The sequence below is a fragment of the Uloborus diversus genome, chromosome 1 (assembly GCF_026930045.1).
Source record: "Uloborus diversus isolate 005 chromosome 1, Udiv.v.3.1, whole genome shotgun sequence".
In the NCBI taxonomy this organism is placed as follows: domain Eukaryota; kingdom Metazoa; phylum Arthropoda; class Arachnida; order Araneae; family Uloboridae; genus Uloborus; species Uloborus diversus.
This window is the reverse complement of record NC_072731.1, coordinates 214,566,586-214,583,524: the sequence shown is the minus strand read 5'-3', so window position 1 is coordinate 214,583,524 and position 16,939 is coordinate 214,566,586. Positions and strand designations below refer to the sequence as shown.

General features: G+C 33.0%; 1 protein-coding gene across 1 annotated transcript in view; it reads left to right on the top strand.

Annotated features, from left to right (window-relative positions):
* Window positions 1–15,534, top strand: part of LOC129218607 (uncharacterized) — a 36,380-nt gene extending 20,846 nt beyond the window's left edge. Inside the window, exons 4-10 of the mRNA XM_054852931.1 lie at window positions 2,881–3,161; window positions 4,333–4,399; window positions 4,487–4,504; window positions 6,136–6,174; window positions 12,092–12,190; window positions 12,604–12,639; window positions 15,401–15,534. Coding sequence (XP_054708906.1) covers window positions 2,881–3,161; window positions 4,333–4,399; window positions 4,487–4,504; window positions 6,136–6,174; window positions 12,092–12,190; window positions 12,604–12,639; window positions 15,401–15,534 — 674 coding nt within the window. The remainder of the gene's footprint in view (window positions 1–2,880; window positions 3,162–4,332; window positions 4,400–4,486; window positions 4,505–6,135; window positions 6,175–12,091; window positions 12,191–12,603; window positions 12,640–15,400) is intronic.
* Window positions 15,535–16,939: the final 1,405 nt, after the last annotated feature.

Below are 16,939 nucleotides of genomic sequence, written 5' to 3'. Positions count from 1 at the left end.
TTCAGTGTGCAAATTTTCAAACCAGATCGATAAAAATCAAGTGGTTTTAGATCAAAATATCTGGAGGTGGCATTTTGGATATTTGTCAGTTTTTGACGTGGTTTTGTCACACAGCAATCAGAATAAAGAAAAATCAGAGGGTGCATTGAAGGAAGAGAAGATTTCAGCGATGTCAACCTATAAGGCGTGACTCTGAAACATGATAACACTGCAAAGCTTCAGACACTTTTGAAATTTTTTGAACACGTGTAATTGTTCCCCTTTTTAAAACAATTTGAAGCACACTTTTTGAAACAGTTTTCAAAACGCTTATGAGAACACTTTCCAGAATCGGGGAAAAGTGACTATCAGAAAAAGTGCCAATGTGATCAAGAAAATTTTCGATTTTTAAAGACACTCCGAAATTAAAGTTAATAGTGTAGTTTAACTGCACATCAGTAACAGATTTTTTTTTTTTTTTTTTGAAAATTAAGGGCAAAGAAAGTAAACATTTAACCCCCTTTTGGGGAAGAGGGGCTTGTATTTGACTGTTACGGATATGATGCGAATGTTACAGATCTAACAAATATTGCAAATGTTTTTGCTTAAGGGGCATGACACATTACCTGTATAATTTCTATGAGTAATAGTAAAACCCCTCTAATGCGGACATTAACGGGACAATTTTTTTGTCCGCAAGAGAAGGATTAAAAATTGTCCGCATAAGAGGCTTGTCCGTATTTGAGGGCTGTCCGTTAGGAGGGGTTTTACTATAACATAAATATGTAGTAAATATATGTAATTTTTCATAAATTTAAATTTATATTGATAGCCATTGAATAATACTATCATAACATCTCACGTTGAAAATTTCAATTTAAAAATATTTTTATAATCTGAAATTATCAATAATAGATTGAGGTAGAAATAACACTTAAGTTAATAGTTTTTAAAATAAAAATTTTTAAAAATCTCAAAAGAAGCTTAAAAAACAAAACTAATTCAAGACAGTCAGAGTTTGGAAGGGAAGGGGGGTGGGGGTGGGGAGGTGGATTTTCACAAGTTAATAGATTTACTTTTTAAAACAAAATTATAGTTTTTGAGGGTAGTAGTTACGAACGGAAGTCTGAATATTTTTGAAAAAGAAAAGAAGGTGAAAAAACGGAGATAATTTGTTAGAGGTTTAACAAATGGTTCATACTTATGTTGCTACCGACATTATTATTACCGACATGACGTATTTTCCGAATTTTTGATCGCTTAACATTGCTAATTAAAGATTCGAAAATAAAGACGCATTATTATTTTTATGGCAGAATTTTTTTTTTCAATCATGCAAAAATAGTTAAAGAAATTAATTTATTTTGCGTTTTAATTAGCGCTACCGACATGATCCTTCATTTGGTAGAAACAGAAAAGTAAAGATTGGAAAATTCTTACCTGTAATTCTATATAACTGAAGAGAAAACTTTCGATTGGAGCTTTTCATCACAAAAAAGGCTCCACCCCGAGCCTTTGTAAAAAACATTGGAGCCAAATAAATGTTGTTTACTAGAAATAACCATCCCGAAAGTTTGCGCTACAGACATGATATGAAAACTTGGGACAAGCAGAAATTGCTTTTTTATCGATGTAAATTCTTTTTTTTTTTCTAAAACACAAGAGTCAATTCTCATAGATAAACATTAAATACGTTACTTCATTTTGTATTTGTTTCTGCTGCGATGTTTTATAATGCACAGGATTTTTTTTTTTTTTTTTTTTTTTTTTTCAAATTTGCGATTCGAACGTGGGACAGTTTCCGACATGATTTTGGAGCAACAAAAAAAGTTTCAGCGTCATATATTAAAGTGAAACCTCAAAATTTTGTCATGGATTGCAAGTGCGATGAAGTTAACTACATGAAAAAAAAAATCTTTTTTTTTTTGAAAGTGCTTGAGAAATACATATGGGACTTAAATTAGCACTTTTCCTGATATTCACCCTTTAATACTTTGGGGCGATTTGAGAACATTTTACGAGCACTGATTCACGTCCTCGCATTTAGAGCACTTTGAAGCACACATTTTAGAGCATTTTTAAATCGTATATGGTACACTTATCTTTTTACAAATATGTTGTACATATTTTACTAGTTTCTGCTGGCGTAGCAGACGTCAGCTGCAGGACAGCCTATTACCCAGTCTATGGGTATCAGCCAGGAATGGCAGATGGCCGTACTTTATAAAAGCGGCGTCGTTCAGCAGAGAGGTTCATTGTAACAAAATACACAATCTATTGTAGTTGGAGCAAACCCAACCTGGCAGCATTGTGAAGGCTACGCAGATCTAAACACAGCATTGCAACGTTGTCAGGTTAGATTTGCTCCAACTATAGTTTCACATTGAGGGATTCTAAAAGAAATCGAAGATTTAAATGAGGTTACATAAATGTGTCTTTAATCTGTTTAAATATGTTCGCATTTTTAAATTTAACAAATATCTTGAGCTGGACACATTTGGAACAGATTCGGAGCGCATTTCAGTGTAGTACTTTCTTTTCAAAAGAGAATATTCGGTGCTCTTTTCGTGCTCAATTCGTCATTTTCGAGTCATTTTTTACTAGAGCATTTTTTCTTAATTAAAACGTTCCAAACGTGTTTATAATTGGTGTTGAATTTGCAGTGACAACATTGCCCAAGATGAACTCTACGGAAAATATAATGAATATTGCGGCGGGTTGCCTCATTTACCACACTCTCTCAACATCGTGCCATCTGACTTCCCTTTATTCCGATCCCTCCGTGACAAGGAACTTTAATAATTTTCTGATGTCCAAAAATTTGTTTTAAAGGAACTCCGAAGTTAGTTTTGTAATGCAAAGTTTTGACTTACGTTCTCAAAGTTATTTAGTTTCTCCTAGAATCTGGTGAGCGTTACATCGAGCTGACCAACTGTGATCACCCGGACTGTGGCTTAGCAGTGATTCAGAGTCCATGGCTGAGGGCCAGGGCAAAGGAACAGTGGACAACCCTCCACTACAAAGTATACGGTTATTCCTCTGTGTACCTCAGGCTATACATGATGACAGAAGGATCGGCTCAGCAACTCCTCTTTTCCAAAGCGGGAAATTACGCTTACGAGTTTCCGAAGACCTGGTCCTCAAAGCCCATCAGGATTCCAGCTTCTCAATCCAGGCACAGAGTAAGTAGGAGGGCGATTTTCTTCTCAAGGTCCGATCAGGAGCAAAATGAAAACTTTTATCTGGATTATTTGAATATATTAACCAGTTCACCGCTCTACACTCTGTGCACGGAATGCATCGACACAAAGTAAATAAAAAGGTTTTTAGAAGGTTTGCCGCTATGTCACTTTTGGGGATTTTCTTTTTAATGTAAAACAAAGTTAACCAAAATGGTTTGCATTCATCGTTCGTTTGGCATCAAATGGGTCTTGTTTAAGCTAAGCACGTGATTGAGTTCATCAAATGGCGCGCTTCTTTATTTACATCCAGCCTATTTTTCCCGTGAATAAAGTGTTTTCGAGACATTTGTCGTTGCTTGTTGCGTGGAACCAAATTTCCCCACCCTTGTCGTAGAAGGCAGCCGCCTGGTCTTAACTGTCATTTCTCTGAACTGGTCTGAGGCAAGTTTTTGCCCTCCGAATCAGATTATTTTCATGTGAGCAAAAATTCGGAGGCAAAAAAAAATTCATTTTTCTTATTAACAGTATATATCCAACAAAACGCCCTTAAGTAACGTTTATGAGAAAATTTGAAAAACAAAAACACAACAGTAGGGGGGGGGGGGGAATAGTTTTTAAGACATTTGAAGAAACGCGTTTTGGGTTTCATGCTAACAGTAAGAAATGTTGAATTTTGAAGTATTTTTCGTGCTTCATTTTTAGCGGAAACCAAATAAGTAAGCTTGTATAATTAAGCTAAAGAACAATAGTGACAAATGACAAATCTGCAAAAAAAAAAAAAAAAAAAAAAGAGAGAGAGAGAGAAACATTTGCAGATACTGCGCTTTACCTTCCCATGGCAGAATAATGACGATAAAAAGGAGAAAAAAAATCAATACGAACGATTTTTCGTCTGCCAAAATAGATAAATAAAAATAAAAAAATAATCAGTAAGATATATCAGTAAGACGAAAAGATTTGTCATCAGTAAAAAATAAATGAAAAATAAATAAATAAATAAATACACGACTCACATAATGCAACGGATCACGTGACTCACTGCGTTCCAACTAAAAGTACAATGGAAAGAAAAACGCCAAGCCACGACAAAGTAAACCAAAAAGTAATATTGATTGCTCAATTATACAAGTTTTTGCTTCAATTTTTACAAATACATTCTTTTAATTTTCAGATGCTTCTAAAAGCTTATACTCCTTACAAAGAAGCTCTTGTTGCCGTACGAGATATAAATTTGGATGGTAAGCAAATAAATGATTTTTTTTTAGACATTTAATTTTATAAATAATAAAAACTTAATGATTTAGTTTTTTTTCTTTTCCTTTCAGGTAGCGTCATTTTCGGAAGTAAGCGCAAATTTTATAATTAACTATTACAACAAATACATATTGATTTTCAGAGTACGTATATGCAAACATTTTTGAAGGCGTATTTAGGAATTGTATGCGATATTATTAGATTTTAGTATTCTTGTCAGTACTGTCTGATACTTAAGTGTAAGATGTCTGTCTCTACTGGAAGAAATTTTTATACATAATGTTTGTACAATCTCCCATTACCTAAAATATATACTATAAACGTATTCAAAAAGGAATGATAAGCATGCAAAAATTGTTATTTCATGAAAGAAACAAAACGGAGGAGGTAAAGTTTTTAACTTAAAAATAGTTATTGATGAAATAGGGTATTGTGAACAATGCGCGGCAAATTATGTACGCACATAATTTAACATTTTAAAGTTACTTTTCTACACACTGTTACCAAACCATTGTCACCATCCATATCAACTGTACTATAATTAAAATATATGTTTTATAAGAAAGTAGGTGTCATTGCAAATTTCAATACTTTTCAACAGCCCTAATTGTGATGCAATTCAGACAAAATATTTTGCTCAAACTGTTGCTGCTCGATCGTGCTGCTTTGTTTGATGTGCTACTCAAATTGCAATTGGATCTGTGCATGACGGAAGCAGAACTGCTATACTATGAATAGAGACGCATTAAAATTTTGTCTACAGCGAGATTATACAATGTGCCATCGGGAATCGAAGGTATAAAATTCAAAGAATCGATGTCTGTCATACTCTGCCAGTGCTCGCAGAGTCGGACTGGTTTTTAGGGAAAGGAATTGAAGTCGAATGCTCTAAAATTCCTGGAGCCGAAGTCGGTCATTTTCACTCCGATTCCGCAGCTCTGGTTGAAAGATAGAATTTTAGCAAATTAGGCAGAAGTTTACCTTTTTGTTTTAATGAAGTGGCAGAAATAGCGTGTTCTCTTGTGTTGAATTTTGAAAGATATTTAGATTTTTTTTTAAATCCTTGGAAGTCCTTGGCAGACTTAAATTTGTTAGGTAAAATTTTGACATAAACATTAAGGTTACGTTGAGTGAATGAATTACCAATGCTTTAATGCACAAAAAATGCAAAAATGTTGGTAATTCATTCATTTAATTTTCAAGCACAAAGGTATTTATTCGGTATGAGCTTATGTGTTCAACCAAAAAACGGCCATGTGACTGGTCTGACCTAATCACACAGACCATAATATACTCCTTACATCACGCTAAGGTCGTAGTGAGATCAAAAAGTTATCCTCTTGATTGCTCAAAACAGTAAAAGATACTTTTATTTTATTTTATTTATTTTATTTAATTTATTTATCTATTTATTTTTTTTTATTATTATTATTTTATTTATTTATTTTTTTTTTTTTTTGATTTTATCAGTATTTTTCAGAGACTTTTGCGGTTGATAAAAACATAAAAATTCCTAACATATATTGGACAAATTGAATTCTTTTTCAGAAGTATTTTTGAATAACTGCTTCCATTTAGACCATTTTCCATATGACAGTTTAAGACTTAAAATTAAGTCAGTTTGAATAATTTTACATAATTTGAGCTTGTAATGGCAAAAATAATTTGAAGGTCATATGGTTTTTTTGTTTTAATATGTTCGGTTATTTATATCATTTAGGTACAACCACTGCGTTTTACGATACAGATGACACCAAAAGTAAGTTTATTGAGAAGAAAAACATTTTTTTTACTTCTGTCCAAACATCTTTTTCTTCTTCTTCATCTTCATTAAAATATTTTTTTTCTTCACTGCTATCAAGCACTACTTCTTCACTTTTATCCGAGCCAATAATTGTGTTCTTTTCACATTGCTTAGCTGTAAATAGTGCTTTCTTACAACAATAGTGTCTCCAAAGTGAAACCAATCTCGGAAATTGGCAAAAACAACCGCATTCAAATACACTAACTGACCCCTACGAAGCATTCGCGCTCGACAGAAGGAATTCGAAAACCCGTTTTTTTTTGAAGTAAATTTTTGAATAATAGCGAACATGTGACTTGTGTGTGCGTTTGTTTTTTGCTAATAGCGGTGGAAAAATATAAAAGGGTATCTTAGTTTTGAAGTTTAATGAACTATTAAGGAAGTTACGGCGTACCCACAGAAACACCTTTAAGAAACAATAAAGTTTTCTTTTTTTCTCGCATTTCAATGAAACAACACAATTGCTGTTTTGAATCCTTCCCCTAATGAGTTCAGGTCAGAGGCGACGATTGGGGATTATAAGTGCGGGGACCAGAATCTCTGGTTGATTTAGGGGGGAGAGACATCGGAAACTCCTCTCCAAAAAATTTCGAAGCTGAAGTATCAAAAGAAACGTCTGAGGTGATTTATAGGTAACTTCCTGAAAATAATCACGAAACTAGTGTCTTAAAAAAGCAAATTTAGGACATCTTTAGCAAACTGGAGGGCAAGGCGTTCAGGGGTTCTCTCCCGAAAATTTTGCAGAGCTGAATCGTTTTAAAATCGCTATTTTGGGATTCTTTGAATAATTCAGGAATATTTTGGAACTAATAAAGCTCTAAAACATCAATTTTAGACTTCCTTCGGTGATTTCAAAGGAAAATGCGGAAGACTACTTCCGAATTTGTTTCTTAATTGGAGGTTTTAAAACGCATCTTTATCGGTGTTAGGGAAAAGCGGGTTCGCTTCCTAAAAACAATTCTGAAGTTAGAATCTAAAAATAACACCAAGTTTAGGCCCTCTTTGAAGATACAAGAAGGACGGGTATTCCACCGGGGTCCAATTTACGGGTTCTCCACCAAAAATTTTTCGAAACCGACATCTAAAAAATGCAGTTTTAAGCTATCGTTGGGTGATCTCCAGATTTTTTTTTCAAATTAAAATCTTAAAAGCGTTCAGGTTATCTTTAATGATGAAAAAAGTGCGGAGGCGGACGACCCCCCCCCCCCCCGAATCGCCACCACTGGTTCAGGTTCAATCATGGAAATTTGTATCAGAATTCTGGTGAAGAAATTATGTCTTTAAAACGATACTTTTCGGTCCATAATGAATGGGCCGGAAAGTATCATGATGACTTAACTGTGTACTGATATGATAGATATATATGACGTCTTAAGCGTTAACTAGTGCTTTCTTACAACGATAGTGTCTCCGAAGTGAAACTAATCTTAAACACTGTTGAAAACCTAGCGCATTTAAACACAATGCTTAGCTGTAAATCGTGCTTTCTTACAACGATCGTGTTTCCGAAGGGAAACTAAATAATACGGTGGTTCGAAAAAATCGATTTCTTTATTTCGGAACCACGTTACCTCTCAAAAGCTGTAGTTTGGTATTCTCAATTGCGGTAAAATAATAATTTAAAAAAAATCTAAGTGGATATCTTCAGTTCGCGCATGCGGCTGAAAATTTGAAAAAACATGTTAAAAAGTGAATTTTTCTGAAAATAATAAAGTTATTTTTTTTATATTTTTATAATGCAACAGCCATAAATTGTCAGTGTATAGCGTAGTTTGAACATAAAAAAAATATTTAATAGCTTTTACATAAGATCTTTCGTTTGCGCATATGCCTTAAATTGAGCAAAAATCTGTTGCCCAACCTAAGGCGTATGTGGAAACTAAAGATCTTATGCAAAAGCTATAAATATATTTTTCAGGATCAAACTACGATAAACTGACGATTTATGGCTGTTGCAGAATGGAAAAAAAATGCAAAATAAACTACTTTTATTATTTTCTGAAAATTTAAATTCTTAACATATTTTTTTCAAACTTTCAGCCTCATGCGCGAACTGAAGATGTCGACTTAGATTTTTTTTAAAATTATTTTTCTCCAATTGAGGATACTAAACTACATTTTTTGAGAGGTAGTGCGATTCCGAAATCAAGAAATCGATATTTTCGGAAGCATCCTACTAAACAACCTATTGCATTTAAACGCATTGCTTAACTGTAAATAGTGCTTTCTTACACCGACAGTGTCTCCGAAGTAAAACTAATAATGGAATTACCTACCCTACCGCATTTGAATGCATTGCTTAGCTGTAAATAGTGCTTTCTTACACTAACAGTGTTTCCGCAGGGAAACTAAATAACTAACTGCATTTAAACGCATTGCTTAACTGTAAATAGTGCTTTCTTACACCGACAGTGTCTCCGAAGTGAAACTAATAATGGAATTACCTACCCTACCGCATTTGAATGCATTGCTTAGCTGTAAATAGTGCTTTCTTACACTAACAGTGTTTCCGCAGGGAAACTAAATAACTAACTGCATTTAAACGCATTGCTTAACTGTAAATAGTGCTTTCTTACACCGACAGTGTCTCCGAAATGAAACTAATCTTGGAAATACCTACCCTACCGCATTTGAATGCATTGCTTAGCTGTAAATAGTGCTTTCTTACACTAACAGTGTTTCCGCAGGGAAACTAAACAACTAACTGCATTTAAACGCATTGCTTAACTGTAAATAGTGCTTTCTTACACCGACAGTGTCTCCGAAGTGAAACTAATAATGGAATTACCTACCCTACCGCATTTGAATGCACTGCTTAGCTGTAAATAGTGCTTTCTTACACTAACAGTGTTTCCGCAGGGAAACTAAACAACTAACTGCATTTAAACGCATTGCTTAACTGTAAATAGTGCTTTCTTACACCGACAGTGTCTCCGAAATGAAACTAATCTTGGAAATAATCTGCGGCATTTAAACGCGTTGCTTTACTGCGAATAGTGCTTTTTTACACCAACAGTGTCTTCGAAGTGAAACTAATCTTTGAAACTTGTGGATCAACTATTATAAAATGGTTATTGGTACAACATTTTGAATCAAATTTAGATCAGTGCATTCACGGAAAAGTTACAAAAGCTTATTACGTACATAAATAATAAACTTTAAAAAATATGCCGGAACCGTTATCTGTAGAAGTATCACTGATTAAAAAGTTGACTTTTCTGTCTTTTAACCGCACGGTTTTTGGTTTCTTGTTGACTTTTCGAAAACAGATGCAACATTTTCACTTTCAGCACTTATTTTATCCTTGACATTCTTCTTTGCTTTGCCCAACTTTTAATTCCTGTCAAATTTATGGTTATAGCACTTCATACATTTCATTTCATTGAACTTATTTTTTCATAAAGCAGTATATCCTTTTGTTTTGTATATAATTAATCCTTGAAATATTCATTTATATGTTTTCTTTCTTTCTTTATCATAAAATATTTGTGTTTGATTTCTTTAAAAAAAAAAAAAAAAACTAGTATCATCTAATGCTGTACGTTCTGGGGAAAAATATCAAATACAGGTACTCGGTACTGCCGATAAAAATATGGCTAATGCCGTCTTTTTTCTGATATCTTAAGAAATCAATTTACCACAAATTTAAACACTAGTTATAATCATAAACTGATTCAATTTTAATACTTTTAAATTCAAATTGGAATCAAAGTTTAAGGTTATGGTGATTAACTCAAGCTCTAATTCTAATCTAACCATGCAGCTCCAACTTGGAATTCCAGTTTCTTCAACGATTGTGGGACAATCGTGTAAATGCTTTATGGCAATTATCTATAAAGATATTGTCGAAATCGGCTCAGTACCACGCTAATCATATTGTTAGGCTTTTACGTTCATGGTAATTTTAAATTGAACCGATTATTTCAGGAAGGGCATAAGTTCAACTAATGCAACTTTCAGGAATCAATAAAAAGTGATTATTTCATTCAGAAGGGAACTAAGTTCTACGAAAATTTCTATGACTAATCTAGCCACAAGTAGTATCATTGCCTCACCTTAAATTACACTTCATTTCGTCACTGAAATTACCTAATTTTTTTTTTTTTTTTTTTTAATTTGGACTTATGTTCTTACTGCAATAAATATCCTGAAAGACTATTTTAGAGTAATGAAAACGTAAATCAAGTGAAACAGATTTGTTTCAAACTGATTTACGATAGTAAAAAATAATGTAACAAAGTGACAAAAATAATTAGTGAAGTTCATATTCATAAATTCATTATCTTAAGAACACACATACATCGTGTATTTTCCCCTTTCTCTCTTCTTGTTAGGTGAAATAATAAAGCCTGGTTTTATATATATATATATATATATATATACAAAACTAACAAACTGATATAAAAAGCAAAAGTTTTACGTGTGTATAAAACTATATTCATAATCATCCAATACATCCTTCATGGAAATATTTTTTTTTCTATCCTTCTCTTGTCTAGTTTTGTGTACCATGTTCGATGTACAGATTAGAATGACTATGTTCATAATTGCACTGAATAATCAGCTTGATATTTGTTATTTCTCCCAACAATATGAAAAATTTCCCTTTATACTCAATATTGGCAAAGGTAGTTCAGCCGACAACCGTTACTTAGCAAAATGCCCTTGAAAACCGTTTGTAAAATAGCTAGCCAGAAAACGGTCCTTTGATGTTCTATCGAATATTTAAACATCATGAATGTTGATCATTGAAAACAATTGTCGTCAAGTAGAATGTTTTTTTCCAAAATCTCCATTTGAGATATAAGTGCTCTTAAAAAATGAAGGGCACCTGTTTTAGCAGTTACAAATTTCATTGTTTACAACAGATTTGACGGTGAATATTCATGTAATTTCAGGATTTCACTTATAAGAGATTGGCTTTCACATGGTTATGATCTGTCATATCTGTTTGACATTCTTTTTACTGTCCCAAAATCCCGGTCGCAAAGGACAAACAAATGTCTTTTCAGAGGAAAGTCATCGGCAATCTTGTTAAATTTCTTGTGTTATTTCTACAAAAAGTCTCCTGCAGTGTTCTTCTTATTTTGACCAACGTATATCTCACTGAAAGCATACAGTTTTTTTGCAGTTAATAGAGTGTTGTTAATAAAATCTCTGAGAAATTAGCGAATTTTTCATTTCGATTCTGTGGTTTTGAATCCCCCCCCCCAACCCCCCCGAAATGACAAAACTACCATTACCGAAATTATGCTAGATCGAAGGAGTTATTTGTTTTTACTTCATTACGCCAAAAAATCTAGTTCTTCTATGATCTTGCCATTGCGTCTTACTATTTCTTCTTCGCGTTTAGTGCAGAAAGGGCATAAGTCCGGGATTTATGCCCTTTCTGTACTAAACGAAAAATGTGACCCCAAAATAAAGTGCTTTCTTATACAAGGATTGACTTCCCTGCTACACCAGTCGATGTCTCTACATGCAAATATGGAAAAACCACAGCTAACTCAATTTTGAAAAAAAATGTGACCTATGCTCTTTCAGCAATAATCAATTTAATTGTGCTTTTGAGTAGGAAAGTTTGACCAGTGAATGAATACAACCAAGTGAACGAATGGTTCGTGATTATTTTCAAAGACAAGAACTAATATTAAACTTAAAGTTAAAAGAAAAAAACGACTCTAATTACCGACTTCTTATTAAGATGGATTTCGTGGGTCAGAACGCTAATAAAAAAAAATTTTCTAGATAACAATAGAAACCACTGTAGAAGAAAGATAATCACAACTCCTAAAATTTGCTAGTCGCAAACGCAGAATAAAGTGAGAAAACTTAAAACCTTTTTTAAAGCCTTTATTTGTTGACATAATCCTAGGTATTCCAGATGAGTACAGCTTTGGAAGTGAAGAAATTGAGAAAGATAAACAAGATTTTGAGTATGATGAAGATGATGATGAACCAGATGATAAACCAGGTATAATTACAATTCTACCATTTTTTTAACAATGCCTTACATTTGCATGCTTTATATTAATGTCAAGAAAAAAAACGTATATATCAGTTTTACTTTAAATATAAAGTTGGAATATTTAATATGATTCCAGTTTTTTTTTTTTTTTTTTTAATTTTTTTTATTTAATCACTCATTTTAGAGAAACTGGTGAATCTCACTAGCTTATAACTTTATGAAGTTGACAACGATTACTGAAATTTAGATTTAGATTTTTTCAAAGCATTTAAATATAATTTTATGAATCACAAGTGATATGATTTGACGAAGTGATTTAGAGATCTTTTTTTAAAGATCTGACATTTTTCTGGATAGTTATTTTTAAATCCATTTGCTCTAAAAACTACCTAAATTCGTTATTTTTCGTTCCTTTACAGAAAAGCTATCATTAGAAGCTATTGACTTTGTTACAGGTAAGAAAAGTTACTGTAAGAATTGTGTTTTCTTTAAATTTTGACTTTTAAAACTAATTTCGCAAAATCGAAAGTTAACTATAAAAGCAAAAATGTTGGGAAATTCATCTAGAAATAAACGAAATTACTTTACCGTATTAATAAATCTCTCTCAATTGGTTTAAATAAAAAGTATTTCAGTAGCTTTTCAACTTAAAACAAATTATGTGTAAGGGGAAAAACTATTAGTTCACATTAAAACGGTATCAAATTCATAATTTCCTAAAACGAAATTGTTGTTGGTGTAAAGAATTACAATTTCGGATGTATTGCTACTTCTCATAAATAAATTTAGCGACAAAAGATTGTATGTAAAAAGGATTTTTAAAATATAAGTAGGAATTTCTTATATTAAGCCTGTACAGGACCCGAAATTTAGCGTTCGGAAATCCGGCATGTTCCAAAAACTCGGAAATTGAGTAAAAACTTTTCTCCCCCCCCCCCCCCCAAGTTAAAAAATAAATAAAAAATCTCCAACCCTTAGGTTTGAAAAATAAAATACTTTAAAAGAGAAGTTTCTTTTATCTTATATGTGATAACAATCATTCTTTGCAGCATATAAAAATTTAGAATACTCAGAGAGAAATTGGGAACGTTTTACCGCATTTTTAGAAGGGAAAGTTTTAAAGGGTTAAAAACACATTTGAACACATTTGAGAAATTATCGGACTACTGTCCGTTCTCAAAAGCTAAAACTCAGGATCGATTCTATTCTTAAAAAGGGCGATAGGTTGTGGATGGGCACTTTCCGCTCGCACTTGCAATTTTCTTCGACGATACTTCAGAAGAACTTCTAAACACGTTATTTTTCATTTCTAATTTGCATCATTTTATTCCGGGTTTCCACCCCTATTTTGATAAAATCAGAGCAGAGCTGAAGCATGCGCAAATTCGCGGGAGGTTTCGGCGAAGAAAAACAGACAGTATATACAATAGTTAAACTTGTGTATGAAAAGGTTTCATTTTCGAGATCGCGATCGTTCTACTGTACGATTTTTCTCGGAATTCCAATCACTGAAAAGTCCCTTTTTTGTGAGCGGGGGGGGGGGGGGAGGATTTCGTTGTTTTGATAAAAATTCGAGAGATATTTATTTTATTAGGGAGTTCAGGAGAAGATATCAAAATTGGGAGTCTCCCGAAGGAATTTTGAGGGTTGGCAGCTATGAAAGAAAATCAGCCCGATTCTCACAGCTCAAACCAAATTTCGCTTTCGTTTCGTTGTTCTCGGTCACAGTTGTGACACGTGATCAATTTGACACCTTGATTGATGAATCAGATGAAATTTTAGTCAAGTGAATGATCAAAAACGACATCGAAAGAACTTCGAAGGTCGACTGGTACGACAATGGCCCTAAATGATTATTCACTTTTTGCGGAATTAGTTTCAGATGCAATAGCTGATTCGATTTACTACAGTAGGGGAGAGAGTATAAATATATATATATATATATATATATATATTATATATATATATATATATATATATTTAAATTCAGACAGTGTGAAACTAAAATATTGTCCCAAGGTGCAACATCCTATTGTACCTTGGGACACATCGTGTATTAGCGTTGTACACTCTTCATGATTCAGAAAACTGCCATATACTTAAACCAATTTTGCACGGAAAAAAAAATCATGGTAATTAAATTTTGAATAATGAATCATAAATAATAAATTATTGTTTAACATTAAATGTGTTTAAAAAGCTACATCAGATTAGAACATTTTTCCATGTTCCGAAATGTATTTTAATTATTAAGAATCATGCATATGCACTTTGGGACGTGTCCTAAGGTACCTACAATACGTTTGACTGTCCTGAGGTACAATCACCTGGTGGTTTAAGAAAAACCTAAACGGTGGTCATTCTAGATGTACTATCGCTTTTTTCTTAAAACCAAAATATTTAAAGCTCTTCTCTTTTGTAACAAAATAAAATTCAGAGAAAATGAAATAAAAATACAGAAAATATTTACTTTGGAGCCATGAAATTTTCTTTCTCTCACAAAATCATCAATTTAACTCTTTTTGATGCTGATTGTTACAATGGCTCTAGTTGGTGGTGAAGGTTACTATTAGAGATTACAAAAAACATGGCTGCTTAAAATAGATTCTCAGAAATCAGCAGTATCCCAAGGTATTTTCCGTTTTTCACAAGAAGATACTTGACTCCTCCTTCGTCACGTGGTATCCGATGATTCTATTTTCGGCAGAAGGTATATTCGGATCATAGCATTTTGTTGTAAAAGCAGCAGTTTTTAAAATGTAAGAACAACTAAAATAACAACAGACAGGTGAAGCAAGTAAAGGACACTAACACCTTTTTGCACATTAAAATGCACGCTCAAGTTCAAGTTGTCTCATTAAGAAGCGCGTGAATATGTTTACCGATCACCCCCCCGCGTAAAATGGAACTCTGCGTTCGAGGAGGCGTGGCGAAGTGCCTTCTCGTAAAAAATGGATAATCTCCCCTACGCTAGGCGGGATAGTGGATTCAAGTTAAGTTTTCTGAAACTATGAAGAAGCTCGCCCCCCCCCCCCCCCAAAAAAAAACTCTTCAAATATGCATACAAAAACCATTTTTTAAATAATAATGTTTCAGTTTTAAAATGTGCTGTCAGCCAAAAATTTTCGGAAATGTTGGATTACAAACACCTTATATTTCATTTGTTTGTGAAAAGTATTTCAATTGTTTCTAACATAATATTTTTTTTTCTTTTAGAAGAAGACTTGATACTTGGGTGCACAATAGGTAAGCGAGCTTTGTGTATTTTCATGCACAGTCTTTCCTTGATTACAAGAATTTATGGAACAAAAATTAATATGGCATGTGCTTCTTGTTTCGATACATTGTAAATACGTTCACAAAGTTGGTCAAATTTAAATCGTCATCCCTCAAGCTTGTGGACTCCATTGCAGAAGCTTTGTCTTCTAAGTCTGAGGTCGTGAGTTCGATTCCCGCCTTTGCCTTGGGTGTTATTTCCTTCTCTTGTATTGTAAATGTTTCCTCGGAAGAGAAGGCGATTTGTCCGCAGTTCTCTACGAATTGTTAAATCGAAGAGCATGGACATTCAATGCAATCAAATGCAGACCAGTGGAATATATCATTGAATTGAGGAAATTGTTCAAACGGATATCGTTGAATCGAGTTTATACTGTATTCGAAAAAAAAATACATTTAACTCTTATTTTACAGGAGTGTGTCAAAAAGCTGCATAAAAAGAGATTTTTTTTTTGCATTCACATTATCATTTAATAAGTATTACATCTAACAAAATATTTAAAACAACAACATCAATAATAATAATGCACAGTTAAGGTTTGCGGGAATTAACTAACGCAAAATTGCAAGGATATTGTAAAAAGGTTCTGTAAGAGGGAAATAAAGTCGCGAAACGCTGCTATAAGGTTGTATGCAGCTTATCTTCAGATGAGAAATTTATGAACATTTGACACATATTGCATAAAAACTTAGCTCTTTGCCGAAATGAATTTCCGATCGTTTTTCCTTTATATCTTTCAGTGGTGGAACCTCAGCTGTGCAAGTATAAGTAAGAAGAAATTGAAAATGCAGTATTAAATGTTATTCGGGAGAACTTTTTTCAAAAACTTGCTCCGCAGCACACATACAGTGGCTCTCAAAAGTGTTCATACACCTTGAAGTTTTGTATTAAAACCAAAATAACAAGAAACTGAATTCGAATTTAAAGTCCATTTTTTTTTTTTTTCACATCATTCCTATGCCATTTTTAATGAAACCCAGTAGCTTTTTCCAAAATATTGCCTGATTTTATATTTGAAATTTTCAGTAAACGAAGAGACAGAGAAATAATACGCCACAAAAGTCATCCTATTCTGAAATATTTTCGAATAAATTCAAGATTAAAATTATCACATGTCGTTTTTTTTATTAGTTTTGCATTGTGTTGACACTGTAAAGTCATTTGACTTGAATTTTTTGTTGATTTATTCCTTAATATTCTGCTTATTGTTTTAAAATGGCTGGTATTCGTAAAAAATAACAAGCACCATTCGAAATTTATTTTTTTTTCTTCACACTAAGCGGTAAATTGGTTCGAAATGTCTCCAAATTAGTTAATTTATACCATTATATCTTGAAGTGATTGATAAAACGCTTTTAAGAAAGGAGTCGGATTGAAAATAAGGTAAGAAAAGGTCAACTGGCAAAGTTAACAAAGCGTGATCGGAGATTTACAGTTAAAAAATTTATGAAAAATACACATTTGAGTGCTGTAAAAGT